At 45.9% G+C, this 19,868-nt stretch overlaps 1 protein-coding gene across 1 annotated transcript; it reads left to right on the top strand.

The window, feature by feature from the left end:
* The first annotated feature begins 247 nt into the window (after window positions 1-247).
* LOC137032591 (snaclec 3-like) lies at window positions 248-1,000 on the top strand. Its single transcript, XM_067404406.1, has one exon. The coding sequence runs from the start codon at window positions 248-250 to the stop codon at window positions 998-1,000; it is 753 nt and encodes a 250-aa protein (XP_067260507.1).
* The last annotated feature ends 18,868 nt before the right edge of the window (window positions 1,001-19,868 follow it).

Below are 19,868 nucleotides of genomic sequence, written 5' to 3'. Positions count from 1 at the left end.
AAAACAAATTTGCAATTTTTTGTTTGTTTGTTTTTTGAAAACTAAAGTGTGCTTTTTCCTTCACTTGCATGTTTTCTTTGTTCCATCTCATTTGGTTTGGATATTTGCTACACAAATACTTGAAGAGTCTGGCCATCTGGTTGGTCAGTGCCTTCCAGTTTTTTTATTGTCTCTCACAGAAATAAAAACTGCCCCTTCATCACTGAGATCACACAAACTCTGCACTGAGTAGATCATCTGTTGAGAAATGAAGGCTGTCGTCACTCTGCTCCTGTTTTTGAGTCTCTCTGGACTGAGCTTCAGTCTCCACAGAAAACACGTGTTTGTGAATAAATTAATGACCTGGAAAGATGCACAGACGTACTGCAGAGAACACCATGATGACCTGTCCACCGTCAATGAAGAAGAGGCACAACTGCTCTCTAGAAATCCAGAAATCAGTCAAAAATATTTTTGGATTGGACTGCACATGAGTCCTAACAACCCAGAAGAATGGATTTGGTCTGGAGGTGAGGATGAACAAATTGACAATTGGGACTCTGGGGAACCGAACACGAACACTGAAGAGTGTTGCGTTGTAAAAAAAACGACGTATAAACTGCACAATTTTCCGTGCTCAGCGACTCTGCCATTTTACTGTATGCGGGTCTTTGAGCCCATTCTGGTGCATCAGAACAAGACGTGGGATGAAGCCCTGGACTACTGCAGACAGAACTACATTGACCTGGTGAGTCTAACATCTGAGATGATTATGGCAGAGGTGATAAATATCGCTACATCATCCCAGACAGCTTCTGTGTGGACCGGCCTGCGCTTCATGGCTGGTCACTGGTTCTGGGTCAGTGGACACAATCTTCAATATAAAGCCTGGTCTGTGGAGGGGGAGCTCCAGTGTCCTGCCAGAAACCTGCGCTGTGGAGCTCTGGATAGACAAAATAATATTTGGACACCCAAAAATTGTGAGGATAAACTCAACTTTGTCTGTCTTAAAAAGCTATAAATGTGCTTCATGTTGCATTACATACATTTCTTCATGTAGGCCTATATATGATACTGATTCATTTATAAATCATGAATCAAAAGAAATCTATTGCTGAACAGTAGTATGTATGGTTGTTAAAAATAATGTTTTTAACGTTTCATTTTAGTCGTGTCACCATTGTCTTGTAAAACAATGTTTAGTCAAAATCTTTTATGGGTTTGCAGAGACATTATAAATTATATGTATGAATTATTGTAAAAATACAAAATTTGGATTGTCAGTTAGATTTTAATAGCCATGTTAAAAAGATTTGTAAAACAATCAAGCTCAGTCTTATTAGCTTTATGATAAGAAATTGTTTAACTTTTGATCATGATTTGTTGTTTTTAAACTCAATGATATTTTCACAAATCATATGGATTAACAATTTGGTCTCAGACTAACCCGTCTGTAATTTATCAGATTTAACGTCTTTATATTTATTTTGGATAGGAAGCAAATGAGATATTATCATTGTGTAAATAAGTTTTGCTGATTTTGTTTATTTTCAGTATGTAAATCTTGTATTCAAATGTTTCAATGGTTTTGCCCCTCAGCCGTTATGTCATTTTTCAAGAGATTGCAGTGGTTCAGATTCACCAGAGCGGCTTCTGGCAGCAACTGTAACATTTTATTCTGTAAAACATCTTTTGTTCATATTCAGTGAAAGGTGCAAAAAGTTGAAATTCACTCCCTGACCATTTAAAATCTGCTGCAGGTTTTAATAACAAACTTTCATTCATGTTTATGTATTTATTTTTAGTGTTGTTGTAATTGTAGTCAATAAAAGCCCTTTCTTTGGATGAGTGTTGTAAATTAGCTTTAGCTAAAAGCACTATGATACTTGCATTGGATGGCTTTTGTCTCAGTTTGATCAATATTTATTGTATCTGTCCCTTTCCAAATAAATGGAAATAAAAAAACAATTCAATTTGATGGACTATAACAGGAATTGCTCACTTGTATGTTATGTTCACCTCACCACAAATGTTCCTCCACTTTGTTTTGTTCAGCTTTTCTGTACACTATTCCCATATTTGCATGTACTGTGACAGGTCAGGTCGACTGCTTTGGATATCAGGATTGTATTCTCACTACCCAGCAGCATATTCTCTGTTTTTTTGTTTTGCACAGTGAAATATTTATGGAAAAATTCTGTGCAAAAACAATGAACACACAATCAAAGATCATCCTAACAATGTTGTTTTTATACACATCTTGCATGATAGTAAAAAAAAAAAAAAAAACTTGTCTTAGAACAAAACATCTGTCTCAACGTGACTAAGAGAAGTGAGGAAAACAATATTTTACTCTTGTTCATAGCTTGGGAAACATTTGCTTATGATACACAATGGCAACTTACTAATTTTGTGTAAAAAAAAAATTGAAATTTTAAGCAAAATGAACATGAATCTCCTTACAGGGTTTGTACAGATACTGTAAAATGAAATTCATTTCAAGCACTACTTTTTTAGTTTTCAAGGTGTAAGGGTTCTTCCATAAAGTTCTCAGGAGGCATTCATAGAAGCTTCAAAATACTTATTTTATTTACTGCAATACTAATGTACTGGTCACACAGGTACAAAAGAATAGGGGGAAGACAAAAGAAAGAAAACTAGATAATAATTGACTCATCAGCACACATGAGTTCTGTGCCTCAGATGTTTCTCCAGAACTAACCACAGAAAATTCAACCCTTTTAACAAGACAGACTTTAAACCACTTTATAATTACAGGGGGTCTCCATTCAGTAAATCAAACCTCGAAAATATATATAATATATAGAAATGAACTCCATAAACATGAAATTACATTCACCATAAAACAATAATGAAAATAAACAAAAATAAACTTCACAAGAAGACATTTAAATGAACAATCAATCCAAACCCATATGGTAACCAAAAAAAAAAAAAAAAAAAAAAACTACAGAATATAAAATAAGGAAATGCTGCGCTCTTTTTAATAACAGGTCTTTGGTCCATGTTGCAGTCACGGATCCAGGAGGAACCACGGGTAAGACATAATTGTCCAAAACAATTAAATAGATAAAAAAACAATATAAAATCATATCTCTGTCTTGGTTTTATTCAATCACTAGCATTCACTCTAGCAACGAGTTATCGCTCTTTGATATTATACGCGTGCATAAAGAGCATGCACCTTTAACAAAATGGTTTGGGTAAATAATATTAAAGAAACAAAATAAATGCATAGAAATGTATAAACAAGCAGAAAAACGTCTCGGTTACAAAGGTAACCCTCGTTCCCTGAAGGAGGGAACGGAGACGTACGTCGGACAGACCGACGAATAGGAATCTCGCTAGAGAGGCCAATCTACTTCGAGTGTAACTAAACGAGCCAATGCACATTGGCATGCAATCATATGCATCAGCTGCTCGCCTCGCAGCGCGGGTATATAATGAGCAGCAGGTGCGTTGCATCTTCAGGTTTTCGCTGAGGAGCCGAACCGGATAGGCGGCAGCATCAGCGGGGTACAGCGACTGTGGCGACGGGACGTACGTCTCCGTTCCCTCCTTCAGGGAACGAGGGTTACCTTTGTAACCGAGACGTTCCCATTCAGTCGGTCACGTTCGACGTACGTCGGACAGACCGACGAATAGGAATCCCTACCAAAGCGCCACAGGAGCTGCCCCCTTCCAGCGCTCTGTTGCAAGCCACCTGAACCCCCTTGCCTGAGGATGGTGGGACAGGGCTAACACAGAGAGAGTCGATCACTGCTGTTCCCCAAAACCCATTCAGTGAGACTATTGGATAACGCTGGGAAAGCGTACCCTTCGCTGGGAAAGGAACGCTGCGGAAGCCACATCCTTCCCGAAGGAGTTATGTGGAGAAGTACATATGGACTAACCCTGTAGGGCTGTGCTACATATGGAAGAGCTGGGGTGACTCCAACCCCGATGAAGGGTAGGTTCTCCCAGAGGGAAAGACACGGGCTTCGTTTAGGAGCAACCGTGGAACCAACCATATGGGATCCCCGTAGGGTCACACATATGGAACCCAGCCTAAACCCGGTTCTCAAGGATACAACGGAGTATAGGCCTGGCGCCAGACGCTCCGCCACGTCGGCTGCCGAAGGGATATTGGAGGACTCGACAGGGTCTGCCTTGTAGGGACTCTCTGGAGAAAAGAAGCGCATGTAGCGCAGCAAGCCGACACTAAGCCGGGGCCTCTCCGTGCCTCTGACCTGTGGCGAGAACATGGGAGGAGACCGGCTCGACACGAAGGCTATAGTATCTAGCGAACGTGTTAGGTGTCGCCCAGCCCGCAGCTCTACAAATGTTTGTCAGCGAGGCGCCACGAGCCAGCGCCCAGGAGGATGCGACACCTCTCGTGGAGTGAGCATGCAACCTGAGCGGGCAGGGCACGCCCTGAGCTTGGTAAGCCAGGGCGATGGCATCCACTATCCAGTGGGCCATCCTCTGCTTGGAGACAGCCTTTCCCTTCTGCTGGCCTCCATAACAGACAAGAGCTGGTCTGAGGTCCTGAGGCTTTAGGTTCTGTCTATGTACAGTCGCAAAGCGCGGACTGGACAGAGTAAAGCCAGGGCTGGGTCTGCCTCCTCCGAGGGCAGCGCTTGCAGGCTCACCACCTGGTCCCTGAAGGGAGTGGTAGGAACCTTGGGCACATAGCCAGGCCGGGGTCTTAGTACCACGTGGCTATCACCCGGCCCGAACTCCAGGCACGATTCGTCGACCGAAAATGACTGCAGGTCCCCTACCCTCTTGATGGAGTCCAATGCCACCAGCAGCAAAGTCTTCATAGACAGAATCTTTAAGTCTGCTGACAGCAAAGGCTCAAAGGGAGCAATCTGAAGTGCTCTCAGCACCAGAGTGAGGTCCCAAGAGGGTATGGAGAGGGGACGAGAAGGATTTAACCGTCTCGCCCCCTAAGGAACCTGATGACCAGGACGTGCTGACCAACAGATTTGCCATCTAAGTGGTCGTGGTAAGCGGATATAGCAGCAGTATGGACTTTTGAGGGTGGAGGGGGGACAGCCTACACTCCAACCCTACTGCAAGAAGGAAAGCACGACTCTGATCGAGCATCTTCGGGGGTCTTCCCGGCGAGAAGGGCACCACTCGACGAACAGGTTCCACTTTGGAGGCGTAAGCACGTCTCGTAGACAGTGCACGTGCCGAAGTGATGGTGTTAAGTACCTCAGGGGTAAGTCACCTAGAACCTCCGCATCCCGTCCAAGGGACCAGACATGGAGTTTCCAGAGGTCTGGACGCGGGTGCCAAAGAGTGCCCAGTCTCTGAGAAAGAAGGTCTTTCCTCAGAGGGATGGGCCAGGGAGGGGCTGTCGCGAGGAGTGAGAGTTCTGGGAACCAGGTCCGGTTGGGCCAGTAAGGCGCAACTAACAAGACCTGCTCCTCGTCCTCCCTGACTTTGCACAGGGTCTGTGCAAGTAGGCTCACTGGGGGAAACGCATATTTGCGCAGGCCCCGGGGCCAGCTGTGAGCCAGTGCATCTGTCCCGAGTGTCCCCTCGGTCAGAGAGTAAAACAACTGGCAGTGGGAGGTTTCTGGTGAGGCAAACAGGTCTACCTGAGCCTTTCCGAATTCTCTCCAGATCAGCTGAACCACCTGGGGGTGGAGTCGCCACTCTCCTGGCAGCGCAGCTCATGATAGCTCGTCGGCCACACGGTTGAGCACACCGGAGACATGAATGGCGCGAAGCGACACTCAGATGCTTCCGACTCCACAGGAGGAGATGGCGGGCGAGTTGTGACATGCGACGGGAGCGTAGACCACCTTGACGGTTGATGTTCGCAACGGTCGCAGTGTTGTCCATACGGACCAGTACATGCTTGCCCTGAAGCAGGCCTTTGAGGCGGCTCAGAGCAAGGCGTACTGCCAGCAACTCGAGGCAATTGATGTGCCAATGCAGATGGGGTCCCGTCCAAACCCCTGAGACTGCATGCCCGTATTACGTGGCACCCCAGCCGGTGGCAGAAGCATCTGTGAACACCACAGCATGCCGGGACACCTGTTCTAGGGGCACTCCTGCCCGAAGAAACAAGGGGTCCGACCACGGACTGAAGGTTCGGCGGCACTCCTGAGTGATTGGCACCCGGAATGTGCCGCGCTGCCACGCCCATCTCGGGACTCGGCCGTGAAGCCAGTGCTGAAGCGGTCTCATATGAAGCAGACCGAGCGGTGTTACAGCCGCAGCAGCTGCCATATGCCCCAGGAGCCTCTGAAAGAACTTCAGTGGGACCGCTGTCCTGCCATTGAATGTATCCAGGCAGTTCAACACTGACCGAGCACGTTCCTCTGTGAGGCGTGCTATCTGCTCGACCGAATCCAACTCCATACCGAGAAAAGAGATCCTCTGCACCGGGGCGAGTTTGCTCTTTCCCAGTTGACCTGAAGCCCCAACTGGCTGAGGTGTCTGAGCACCAAATCCCTGTGTTTGCACAACTGATCCCGGGACTGTGCTAGAATGAGCCAGTCGTCGAGATAGTTGAGAATGCGAACACCCCGTTCTCTCATGGGAACAAGGGCTCCCTCCACGACTTTCGTGAAGACGCGGGGAGACAGGGCCAGCCCGAAGGGTAGGACTCTGTACTGATATGCTCGACCTTCGAACGCGAATCTCAGGAATGGCCTGTGTCGCGGAAGAATTGAAACATGGAAGTACGCGTCCTTCAGGTCAATCGCTGCAAACCAATCTCGGGGACGGATGCACTCGAAAATGCGTTTCTGCGTGAGCATTTTGAATGGTAGCTTGTGGAGGCTCCGATTCAAAACTCGCAGGTCCAAGATCGGTCGTAACCCGCCGCTTTTCCTGGGTACAATGAAGTAGGGGCTGTAGAACCCCCGACCTCAAATCGGCTGGAGGGACCGGCTCTATCGCGTCCTTCGCCAGTAGGACTGCGATCTCCGCACGCAGGACAGGGGCATCGGCATCTTTCACTGTAGTGAAGAGGACGTCCCTGAACTTGGGGGGGGGGAGCCGGGCGAACTGAATCGCAAAGCCGACCCTGATGGTCCGAAGGAGCCAGCGAGACGGACTGGGGAGGCGCTAACCCGGCTCGCAGAGACTGTACAAGCAGGACCAAAGGGACCACCGGTGTACCCGCAGCAGGGCAGCGAGGTGGAACACAGGGACACGGCTCGGGGGCTCTCTTTGTGAGGGCGGCCCGAAGCGGCGTCACAGTGTGCTAGGCAACACTTACCTGGCTCCACGGATGGACAGAGGGAGCAGTCGAGGCTTTGGCTGCCCGCTGCTCGCTGCTGTCCGCTGGCGACAGAAGGGGGATGAGAGTGGTGAGGTTTTCTCCTCCCACTGCTCTCCAAACCCTCTTCAGACCTGGAAATGGAGGAACTGCTCTTTAAAATTTGGGTACCGCTGCCTCTTGGGTCAGTGGCGGAACAGAAACAAACCCAATAAAGGATTTACCACCTGGCCCTCCTCCAGGGGTGGAAGAGCAGCCCCACCCATCTCTGGGTCGCCCGTCTCAGGGGTGATTCTCACCAACCAGTTAAACAGCTGCAGAGACGGGAGGCGTCATCTCCCCGCAATGGATACAGCAGAGCCTGCTGGGCCGGAGTTTCTTGCAGGGGACGACACCCTTGGCGACGAGCAGACTGAGGGGCGGCCCAAGAGGAACTCAATGGTTTGTCATGGGAAGCTCCCCTATCCGCTACTAACTGAGGAGAACCGCTGGGCTCAGTCCTCGACAGTGTCACCGAAAGGCCACCTCGTAAGATGGGAGCATTGAGAAAGCATTTAGCTTGACAACCTCTCACACCTCACAAGGTAAGCCAGGGGGCACTTCTGGACCACGGAGGTGGACATCGTCTGGCTGAGGGCCTGCGCCGTGACTTTGATCACGGTTAGTCAACAAGCGCAGCTCAACCCCAGCACAGAACTACCCTCCTGCAAAAAGAGTGCCTTGGCCTCACATGCAGGGTGGGTGTGGTCTGTGTACAACCACCCCATCCAAGAGGGTAGTGAGAGAGGAAAAACTTATGCAGATTGGCACCTTTGGCATTCCATATTTATGGCACCAATATACCCCCATACTGCCAAGTTTTCCATGCACATCTGGAAGACCCAGGAAAGCATGGCTGTAAACTCTGAATCTGAGTCAGCATAAGCACACACCATTACAGTGGGCAGCGTCACCCTCATTTCCAGAGCATAACAGCACTCTCTCCGATGCTGCAATCGACGTCTGTCCCTCAGCTGGAGCTCTGAATGAAATGCTAGGTTCCCCTATGAAAAGGACCAGCAATCCAATCCAGAAACTGCACAGCTTGCAATGCGCTAGAGAGGGAGGGGCCCTAGGGGGTTGGTTCCCGAAGGAACCCCTCAACCTCATGTCACCCAAGCCATATCAGCAAAGTAGACCTCTTCTGGTGCACCAGAGAGGGCGCTACAATGGAGATTACGCAAGGGAACCGCGCATCTAGAGCGCCGAGCGAGCGCTGGGTTGCCGTGACAACCCGCGCTGCAGCCCGGCAGCTCGACGGCACACGACACGCAGAGGAGCGAGAGGTTTGCTCTCGCTGATCTCCGCGGTCTCCCAGAGTGTCGGGCAGAGCCGCGGCTGTGCTTTTACACACAAGCGGCAGCTGGCCAACAACAGAGGGGACTCAAGCTTCCCGGAGAAAGAAGAGTCACGACCGGCGTGTCGACGTGATCATGTTCTCATATGAAAACATGAACACCCACGAACATAATTTCAGCACGCGCCCAGACATGCGAAACTGTGATCGTGGCCGTCAGTGAGGACAGGAACGATCGCATCCAGAAACACAAGTAAGATGTCGTCTTTAAAAAGACGCGAATCTACTTGTGTAAGCTCTTTCAGGGACTTTACTCTTTTAGAAGTGCTGAAGCACGCAGGGGAACGGCCACCGCAACACAGACAGGGATTGTGTGCAGCCTGTCATGTGCTTTCTCTCTCTTTGAAGGCGCTCACTCTTACCAGCCGTAAAAACGGCTTTTCAGCGCTCAAAAGCGCACCGTACCGGCCGTGAGAACAGCCTTCTGACGCTGTCAAACAGCTATTTGCTCAAAAACGGCAAACGAAACAGAAAAAGAGAGGACGTCGACCCCGCTGCTGTGCTGTTCGCCCGCACTCGGAAAAAAAGAGAAGTTCAACCAAAAGCTTGACTCGTCTTCTAGCAGACACTCGCTTGCAGAGAACAGGAACAAACACCGTTCGGCTCCGAAGCGAAAAGCCTGAAGATGCAACGCACCTGCTGCTCATTATATACCCGCGCTGCGAGGCGAGCAGCTGATGCATATGATTGCATGCCAATGTGCATTGGCTCGTTTAGTTACACTCGAAGTAGATTGGCCTCTCTAGCGAGATTCCTATTCGTCGGTCTGTCCGACGTACGTCGAACGTGACCGACTGAATGGGAACAAACAATTAATCCATCAAACAAAATAAATTACTCACAAAAAAAAAGATAAGGAGAAAGCTAGAATCATTGAAATAAAGTAGCCTATTATTTGGTAATTGTGGCCTTAGCCATCACACAAGGACAACAGTTAGCTATCAGTGTTATCAGTGGTAATGGCATTGAATAATTTGAGAATCAACAGAGGTTTAGATGTTGTTTTATTGAAAATGATTGAGCAGTGTTGCCTTTCGTTGGACAGTTTGACTCTTGGCTTTTTATGTGAGGTTGTGGTCTTTGTAACAGTGTTTACCAAAGCACAAAATTTCTTGTAAAAGAAACCCAGAACCAAAGATGATCAGGTGATATAATTTTCAGCATCATAAAATAGATTAATTCACTAATCTTATCCAGGTCAAAAGTGAGAGACATCAGTTCTGGAGATTTATAAGTTTATTACAGAACTCAAAAGCAAAAATTGTGAATTCGGAGTGTCAGAGGACGACATGATAAGAGACAAAATTGTTTTTAGTGTGACAGATAAAAGTGTGACAGAAAAACTGCTGAGAGAACCAAATCTGACTCTACAAAAGGCCATAGACATGCAGAGCATCTGAGATTGCCAAGGAAAGAATAAACATAATGGCATCAGTGAGAAAGGAAAGTGAAGTGCATGCATTTGACATGACTAAAAGAGCAAAATACAAAAACAAGCCCTTTAAAGCCACACCGTCACACAACAAAAAAGAGAAAGTCAGCGGCACATCAAAAGCATGTACCAGATGTGGACAGACACACACCAAGATCGTGTCCAGCATGTGAAGCTAAATGCAGAGTGTGTGGCAAAGCCAACCATTCTGCAAAAATATGCAAGATGAAATCCATAAGCTGTTGATAGTTTGTTTATGGGAACACTTCAATGCATACAGATAAATGCAATATGTAAAAATGAAGAATCTTGGTACACAAGCATGACTATCAGAGGTATCCCTATTGAATATAACTAGACTCTGGTGCTGATGCAAATGTCCTGCTATTTGAACAATCAGAAAGCTTCCTGGTGATGTCATATTCAGACCCACAGACACCATGTTAGTGGCATATGGAGGTGCAAGTTGTTCTTTGTTACGGCTCGCTTAGACTATGTCTTGATCCTCGTGAACTAAACAGACGCCAGCACTACTCCATACCAACACCGGAGGATGTACAGAGCAAACTGTTCACAATTTTAGATGAAAAGGATGGAATTAAGCTTGACAAAGCTTCATCATTGCTGTGTACTTTCAACACATCTTGGAGACGCTTCAGGTTCAAACATCCTCCGTTTGGCCTTAAATCCTCCAGTGAGTGTTCCAGCAACAGAACAGTGAGGCTTTGGTGACATTAGTTGTGTGCATGTGATTGCTGATGATATGATCATTGCAGCGGTTGATGAGAAGGAGCACACAGAAAGTGATGGACAGAGCCAAAGAACTGAACATCAAGTTCAACGCGAACAAAATACAGAACAAAGTTACAAAAGTGAGATACATGGGCCACATAATAAGAGTGGAGGGCGTTCAACAGGACAGCGAAAAGGTAGAAGCAATTGTCAACATGCCTGCTTCAGAAGACAAAAAAGGTCTACAGAGACTGCTGGGCACGACAAAATAGTCAGAGAAAAACTAATAACAAAAGGTAAAGAGTCAAGAGCCCAACTCAAGCAAACGCTGACCTCTTTCATTGTGACTTGAAATGAAACATTCATAAAATATTAATTAACACCTTTTTTCTCTCTTTCCTTCAATGATTCTGCTTATTATCATCAGGTTTCACCACTAATTGTCAATCATCAATCAATCATCAATCAATTATCTCATTAACTTTAACACTGCTTCAGTGTTACTTTTTAACACCCGGCAAGATGGACTCATATGTACACTTTGGGTGTTAATTTAACACTGGGGATTTTGCTGTGTAGATTTAATGAATTCAGCAATAAAATCACACCTTTGACTATTACAGGTATCTGTGTGTGTGTGTGTGTGTGTGTGTGTGTGTGTGTGTGTGTGTGTGTGTGTGTGTGTGTGTGTGTGTGTGTGTGTGTGTGTGTGTTTGATACTGACAATCAATTAAGATCATAATAAAAGAGCTGATTATAAATTTAAATCCATCCATATCCAAACAGAAAAACAGTCCCATAAATGTGTAGGTGAAATCAATAGGAGAGGGAAATGGGAACATGACCTGTGCTGGACTCAAATCCAGTTCTCCAGCATCGATAAACCACACGATCTTTACTTGCATGAGCTGTAGATCACATCCTCAGATCTGGAGTAAAAATAAATATATTAATGTGGCATTTCAGAAAGTCCCACCAGCAGAAGACAATCCAACATCTCAACAACACAAGAACGAGAGCTCTGATTCATCATTGATCATGTTTTATTGGGTTCAGATGAATGATGGTTTCTCACCTGTTGGCTTCAGATGGATGATGCGTCTCAATGGTCTGACAGTCGTTCTCTTCAGTCTTCTTCATGTCTTTGTTCTTGAAGTGATGGACACTGACATACTGAACCTCTCCAACATCTCCAGAGTCTGTTTCTGCTTGTTTTCTCCCGGAGCGTTCGGGTTTCTTTGCTTTAATGTTTTCATACAGATCATCTCTCTGATTGGCTGATACGAGTGAATACAGTGGAACGTCATTGGTCAGAGCCGTTTCTGCTGATCTGTCAGAGCGATCCTCCTGCAGTTTATCACAGAAAATATCACAGAAATATAACAACAGATCAATCATTCAGAAACACATGTGACTGTGAGTTACATTAACATTATTTTCCAGATTGTCTTCATGTCAAATATTTATCAAGCAGGAGTACATGATCTTATAAGTTAAATATAATATCCATGTCATTGTAGATTCAGATATGAATCATCAAACTTGCCTGATTTTGTCTAATAACTTCAGCTCCACCGTCTCTCCTCTTCTTCCTGGAGAAAAAATGTTTTTGTTAGAAAGTACTGAAAAGTTTCATTTATTGTAAGAAATATTTAATATAACTGATTGTGGTTTAAGTTCAACACATTTTGCAAAAGTAATTAATGCAGGAGCTGCTCAACATTCACTCACTTTATGAACACAATGATGATGATGATGATGAAGATCAATCCTCCACATCCCGCCACGATCCCAGAAACTGTGCGCAGAGCAGCTCTCTGAACCCCTGAAACAAGATGATCATGAAGATCATTTCACACGTGAGACAGATGAACCTGAAAGAGTGTCTGTTTATAGAAAATACCTTTAACAGTGAGAGAAACAGATGCTGATCTCTGAGATCCATATTTATTCTGAGCCTCACAGTAGAAGCGTCCACTGAAACTGGAGCTAAAGCTGGAGATGCTGAAACTCTGTCCAGATCCAACAGCTGAGGTTTCATCCTCCTTAAACCAGCTGAAGTTCAGAGCAGGAGGGTTTGAATCACTGCTGCAGTTCAGAGTCACTGAATCTCCTGACACTATTGCACCAGACGGACTGATGGACACTGACACGCTCTTTGGAGGATCTACATGAAATACATGTAAAACAGAAAAATATTTATTTTATTAATGCCATGACCTTCCATAATCATTATTATCAATTACTGAAGTGTATCTGTAAGTAGAAATCAATAGTGATGAAAAAGGTCAAATCTACATCTGAACTGGTGCAAAGTCAATAAAACAATATTATATTTTTTTTAACCCAGGATTCATAAAAAGAATCACTAAACAGATTCATGCTTTACATTAATTTTGCATATTAATAAATTAAGAATAAATCATGTCTAATAAACAAAAATGTCATGAAGTTTGTATGATTGGGTAAATTCTGGGTAAACTAAATTCTGAATAATCTGTGAAATATTTCACTTATATTAATGAATCAGTTTGTACTCACATTCAACATCAAGATGAACAGGTGGAGAGATCAGATGTTCATGTCCTCTTACAGCACAACTGTAGTTTCCTTCATCAGAACGACTGACTGACTGACTGCAGATGAAGCTGATTCTCTTTCTCAATTCCTTCAGTGAATCTCAGTGTGTTTCTGAACCAGATGAATGTTGTTTGTTCAGTCAGAGAGCAGCTGCTTTTACATGTCAGAGTGACTGAATCTCCCTCTTTCACTCTCTGCTGTGTCTCCACCTGCAGGTCTGACACAACAACAACAACAACAACAACAACAACAACATCTGATTGACTGTCATCATCAGTTTTGGGGAAAGTTACTTTGCATTACAATATTGCGTTACTCCCTAAAAAAGTAACTAAATGCATTACTTTGTTACTTTTTATGAAAAGTAATGCGTTACATTACTTTTGCGTTACTTTTTCTCACTGGGGCTGGGCTTGTTTGTTTTTTAATAACAACAAAAAAGTTATATTTTTGGCAAAAAGGCCCTTTCACCCCAAAAGTGAAATTAATAAACCTCAGGCTGAAGGAAATGCATATTTACACCTGTACAGTAGCTTAAACAAACCTTTCAGCTGTGCTGCCATTCTGGATTAAAGAAGAATAGGATACAGAGGAAAGAAGTTCTAGTTCTTATTTCTAAATCTAATCTAAAGTATTTTTTGCTTAGTATGGTTGAATTAGGTATATTGAAGGTCAGCAGCAAAGACATTGGTTAATAATTGAGATTAAATACATAAAGTATATTTGTGTCATTTAATATAGTTTATTATTACAGTTTTGCAAAAATTCTGAAATTGCATTTCACTGTTTTTATTCATTTTGAGGAATACTGAATGTTTTTGTGCAAGTGAGATGAGTAAATGCATGTTCACATTTAGTCTAAAACTACAATAACCATCATGATTACACAGCGCACACAACACCCTCTGCACTTTATTTCTCTCAATATGGGGACAGGAGATCTGTCAGTCAATAAATGTGAAAAGTAACTTGCGTTACTTATTTAAAGTAACTTAGATATTTTGTTGTAAATTGAAAAAGTAATGTGTTACTTTACTAGTTACTTGAAAAAGTAATCTAATTACGTAACTCAAGTTACTTGTAATGCGTTACCACCAACACTGGTCATCATCACAACATCAGGGCAGTTTTCCAGAAAGCAGGTTATGCAACATATCCGAGTAAGTTTACTCAGAGTAAATGGATAACCTTAACTTTCAGTTCCAGAAAGGCAGAGGTGGAGATTCCAGGGGTCAGAAAGTAAAAGTCCTGCCATATTTTTATTCCACCCACTGAAGCATTAATGAGATAAATAAGTGATTAATTGAGTGATGATTGACCATTATTGAAGACACCTGATAATAACAAGCAGAATCACCAAAGGAGAAAATTACAATTTTTAAGTTACCATCATTGAGGTCAGGGTTTGTTTTAGTTGAGCTCTTGATCCTTGACTTTTTAATATTAGATTTTGTTTGGGCACTTTTAACTGCATTAAAACCAAACAGACAAGCAAAGTTAAAAGATGATCAGGTGTTGTTGGTTATGTTTTTACATAAACATTATTTGATCTGAATCACTGAACTCATTTAGAGCCCAATCTCTGAGTTAGATTTACATTATTGATTACAGCAGAACTGTGATTCTACAGCACAAGATCAGCTTTTACAATACATTTTTTTTTTAAGAGTTCTGATTTAAAAAAAATAAAAAAAGCAGAGCTCATTTAAACACACAGACATCAAGAGTCATCCTGTGAATCTCAACAGTGGTGGCCATCATAAAGCATGTTGCAGTGCATTCTGGGAGCCACCAATCAAAATTCATCCATGGCTCCCATCATGCATTGCTGCATGAATAAATTATGAGCTTAATTGTCTTAGTAATTTCATTTATTCTCACTATTAAAATTTTGCTGTTTTTCTGTGACTTTTTAGTAGCTTGTTTTCTAATGTTCAGAGTTGATCTGTTGATCAGAATATGTTGCTTGTCACCGTTGTTGAGATTCACAGGCTGATACTTGATGTCTGTGTGTGCCTAAAAGAATTTTTTTTTTTTTTTTTTGTGATAAGGACAACTTTTTTAAAAAAAATTCTGTATTGTACAAGCTGATCTTCTGCAGAATCACAGTGCTGCTGTAATCAATAATGTAAATCTAACTCAGAGATTGGGCTCTAAATGAGCTCAGTGATTCAGATCAAATAATGTTTATGTAAAAATGTAACCAACACCTGATCATCTTTTAATTTTGCTTGTCTAGTTGGTTTTAATGCAGTTAAAACTGCCCAAACAAAATCTAATATTAAAAAGTCAAGGATCAAGAGCTCAACTAAAACAAACCCTGACCTCGATGATGGTAACTTAAAAATTTTGATTTTCTCCTTTGGTGATTCTGCTTGTTATCATCAGGTGTCTTCAATAATGCTCAATCATCTCTCAATTTATCACTTAATTATCTCATTAATGCTTCAGTGGGTGGAATAAAAATATGGCAGGACTTTTACTTTCTGACCCCTGGAATCTCCACCTCTGACAATCATATATCATAGTTATATATTATAACTTAACATAAAGTAGCAGCGTTGTTTTTTATTCTCTTCTCATGCATCATAGATGTGCATTCATAAAAACGTACTCGGTTACTAACATAACCTCGGTTCCCTGAGATATGGAATGAGTACTGCGTATGGGGGAAAAGTCTCCCTTTTTCCCCTCCACTGAAGCCTTTTCAATAACGCAGTGTAACTGCACCGTCATTGGTTCACTCATAGACAAGTTGTTGAACCAATGGCGGCGCGGCTCAGCTGCACGGCCTATGAGAGGAGAGCGCGCGCACATTCCCGCCAAAAGGGGCGGGGTAATGTGCTATATAAGCGAGCGAATCGCCATAGGCCATCAGGCCATATCGACTGAAGCGACGACCTAAGCCGCAGCCTCGTGGTACGGCAAGTAACGCAGTACTCATTCCATATCTCAGGGAACCGAGGTTACGTTAGTAACCGAGTACGTTCCCTTTCGATATTTCACACGCACTGCGTATGGGGGAACAAATTCAACCACGCCGTGCCACGGCTGGGGAACAACAGAACTTGAGCAAGCACCAGAAGGGGCCGAGGACAAGTGAAGGCCGAAGCCGTCGTACCCTGTTACACTACGGAGGAGAGAACTCCTGAGTTTGTGATGTGCAAAAAGCGGAATATTAAGGGCCCGCAATTTTACACTGAAAGGACCCGAGCATGCAAGGTCGGAACGTCCAACTGGTAGAATCTGACGAAAGTGGACGGCGAGGACCAGCCGGCCGCCTCACAAATGTCTTTGAAAGAGACTCCACTGGACCAGGCCCATGATGAAGCCATGCCTCTAGTGGAATGGGCTCTAACTCCAATGGGGCATGTAGCGCCTGCAGAGGAGTAAGAAAGGGCTATGGCGTCAACGATCCATCGTGATAGACGCTGTTTCGAGACCGGAGACCCTTTGGTGCAGCCACCAAAACAAACGAATAGCTGAACAGATTGCCGGAAGGGCTGTGATCGCTCGATGTAGACGCGCAAAGCCCTAACGGGGCATAGTGATTCTAGCTCTGGCTCGTCCGGTGAACGGGGGAGCGCAGAGAGTGAGATCACTTGTGCTCTGAACGGCATAGAGAGCACCTTGGGAACGTAGCCAACCCTTGGTTTAAGCACGACCGTAGAGTCGTTAGGCCTGAATTCAAGGCATGCAGGGCTCACAGAGAGTGCCTGCAGATCGCCAACGCGTTTAACCGATGCCAATGCAAGTAGCAGAGCGGTTTTAAATGTTAAGGGCTTGAGGCATGCTAGACTTAATGGCTCAAAAGGAGGACCTTTAAGAGCCCTGAGGACCAAAGAGAGGTCCCAGGGGGGAACGGTGAGGGGACGAGGAGGATGCAGTCGCCTGGAACCCCTTCAGAAACTTAATAATCAAGTCGTTCCGCCCTACAGATTGTCCAGCAATGGGCGAGTGAAACGCCACAATGGCTGCTAGGTCAACCTTGAGCGTGGAAGGGGCTCGTCCCGAGTCCAGTCGCTCTTGGAGGAAAGTTAGTATGGAAGATACTTTGCATCCCTCCAGGTCTATGCTGTGTGTAGAACACCAGCTAGCAAAGACCGACCACTTCTGGGCATAGAGACGTCTTGTGGACGGAGCTCTCGCCTGTGAAATGGTATCTAGCACATTCCTGGGGAGTTCAGACGGCTCCCGTCGAGGATCCACAGATGTAGAGCCCAAAGCTCCGGCTGTGGGTGCCAGATTGTTCTGTTCGCCTGAGAGAGGAGATCCCGTCTCAGGGGAATTGGCCATGGGGCTTTTGTGGAAAGCCGAAACAGCTCCGAGGTCCAAACCTGGCTCCTCCAGAGTGGGGCCACCAACAGAACTTTGTGTCTGTCCTCTCTGATCCGTCTGACGACCTGAGGGATCAGGGCGATCGGAGGAAAGGCGTAAAGAAGGGTATTGGGCCAGACGTGGGCCAATGCGTCATCCTTCTTGGAGAAATAAGTTGGGCAATGAGAGTTGTCTCCTGAGGCAAAGAGGTCCTCCTCTGCTCTCCCGAAGAACTCCCATATGGTTTGAACAGTCTGGGGGTGGAGCATCCACCCGTCCGAGGGGATGTTGTTCCGAGACAGCATGTCTGCTCCCAGATTGCTTTTCCCAGGTATATGAGTCGCTTTGAGTGAGCGAACACTTGGGGAAGCCCATTCCAGGAGGAGTTTCGCCAGAGCGCATAAGCGGCTGGACGAAAGACCCCCCTGGCGATTTATATATGAGACCACTGTCATACTGTCCGATTGGACTAGGACGTGGCGATCCGTCAGACGAGAATGGAAGGCTTGGAAGGCTCGTATCACTGCCAATAATTCGAGGCAGTTGATGTGAAGGTGGCTTTCCTCGTGTGTCCACGAGCCGAAAGCCGGGCTGCCCTCGCACAGAGCGCCCCAACCTGAGTTGGATGCGTCTGTCGAGAGAACCGTCCTTCGTGTTACTGCCTGCAGGGGTACTCCTAAAGTGAACCAGGTAGGGTTCATCCAAGGTTTCAGAGCCATCAAACAGACCTTATTGACCTTGAGGCGAAGGCGCCGTGACGCCAAGCGTAAGGAGGTACCCGGGTTTTCAGCCAGAACTGCAGGGGCCGCATGCGAAGCAGGCCGAGCTGGAGCACTGGGGAGGCAGAAGCCATGAGCCCTAGCAACCTCTGGAAGAGCTTCAGAGGGAGGTAGGCCTTGTTCTTGACGGAAGCCGCGAGCTGCTGAATGGCCAGAGCGCGCTCTGGTGAGACTACGGCCGTCATGCGGACCGAGTCGAATACTGCACCCAGGAACGAAATTCGTTGAGTGGGGAGTAGTGAGCTCTTGGCTAGATTGACCCTGAGACCCAGGCACTGTAAGTGGCTGAGGAGCACGGATCTGTGTTGTTTTAGTTCCGAACGCAAGCTGGCCAGGATGAGCCAGTCGTCGAGGTAATTCAAAACTCGTATTCCCATCTGTCTCAGAGGGGAAAGAGCCGCATTCATGCACATTGTGAAAGTGCGGGTGGCCAGGGAGAGCCCGAAAGGGAGGACCGTGCACTGATAAGCCACACCCTCGAATGCGAATCTCAAGAATCGCCTGTGATGGGGGGCTATCTGGATGTGAAAGTAAGCGTCTTTCAGATCCAGCGAGCAAAACCAATCCTCGTGGCAAATCTGCGCGAGAATTTGTTTCAGCGTCAGGACTTTGAACTTTCGCTTCATAAGGGAAAGGTTCAACAACCTGAGGTCCAAAATGGGTCTGAGACCGCCGTCTTTCTTGGGTACCAGAAAGTAACGGCTGTAAAAGCCCGACTCGCTCTTCGGAAAAGGAACTGTTTCTATAGCCCCTTTTCTGAGTAGAGTTAAGACCTCGGCTCGGAGGACGTGAACGTCGTCCGCTTGTACCACGGTTTGGATGACCCCTCCAAACCGCGGAGGTCTTCTGGTGAACTGGAGCGAGTAGCCCTGGGTTACGACTTTTAGAATCCATCTTGACACCCCAGGTATGGCTTTCCAAGCTTCGGCCCGTGTGGCAAGAGGGAGGATTACGTCTGGTGACGGCTCGAGGGAGGGCGGGCCGGACACCGGGAGGGATGGAAGAGGAAATTTGCTCTTTTGTGAAATATTTAAAAATATGGTCGCCGTGAAAATGGCGGTTGGAGGGGGCACAATACTTGTGGGCCCTGTGACAGCAAGCTGTGTTATTCCCGCGCACAGAAATGAATGAGGCGGAGGGGAATTTGCACGAAGGAGCTTCTGGGGTGGTCCGGCCGCGGCGGGACATGCCCCAGTCCTCTTCCTTAGCAGATCAGGATGACTTCGGAGTCGCCGGGTCCAGCGCAATCCTGGGCTGGGGTCCCTTGCGTCTCGGGAAGGGTGGGCGCTTAGAAGGGCACGAGCGCTGGCGGTGCTCCTTGGGCGGCGCTGCCTGGGAAGCGGAGGGAGCGGGCTTCGTCTGCTGAGCCGGCGCAGGCCTGGGGCGGCTAGAAGCAGACCTCGAGCA

This window comes from Chanodichthys erythropterus, chromosome 12 (genome assembly GCF_024489055.1).
Source record: "Chanodichthys erythropterus isolate Z2021 chromosome 12, ASM2448905v1, whole genome shotgun sequence".
NCBI classification, from domain to species: Eukaryota; Metazoa; Chordata; class Actinopteri; order Cypriniformes; family Xenocyprididae; genus Chanodichthys; species Chanodichthys erythropterus.
Note: the sequence above shows the minus strand (reverse complement) of the source record. Positions and strands in the feature narration are given on the sequence as shown.

Excerpts from the sequence above, each read along its gene's own strand:
- LOC137032591 (XM_067404406.1), top strand. The coding sequence starts at position 248 with ATGAAGGCTGTCGTCACTCTGCTCCTGTTTTTGAGTCTCTCTGGACTG.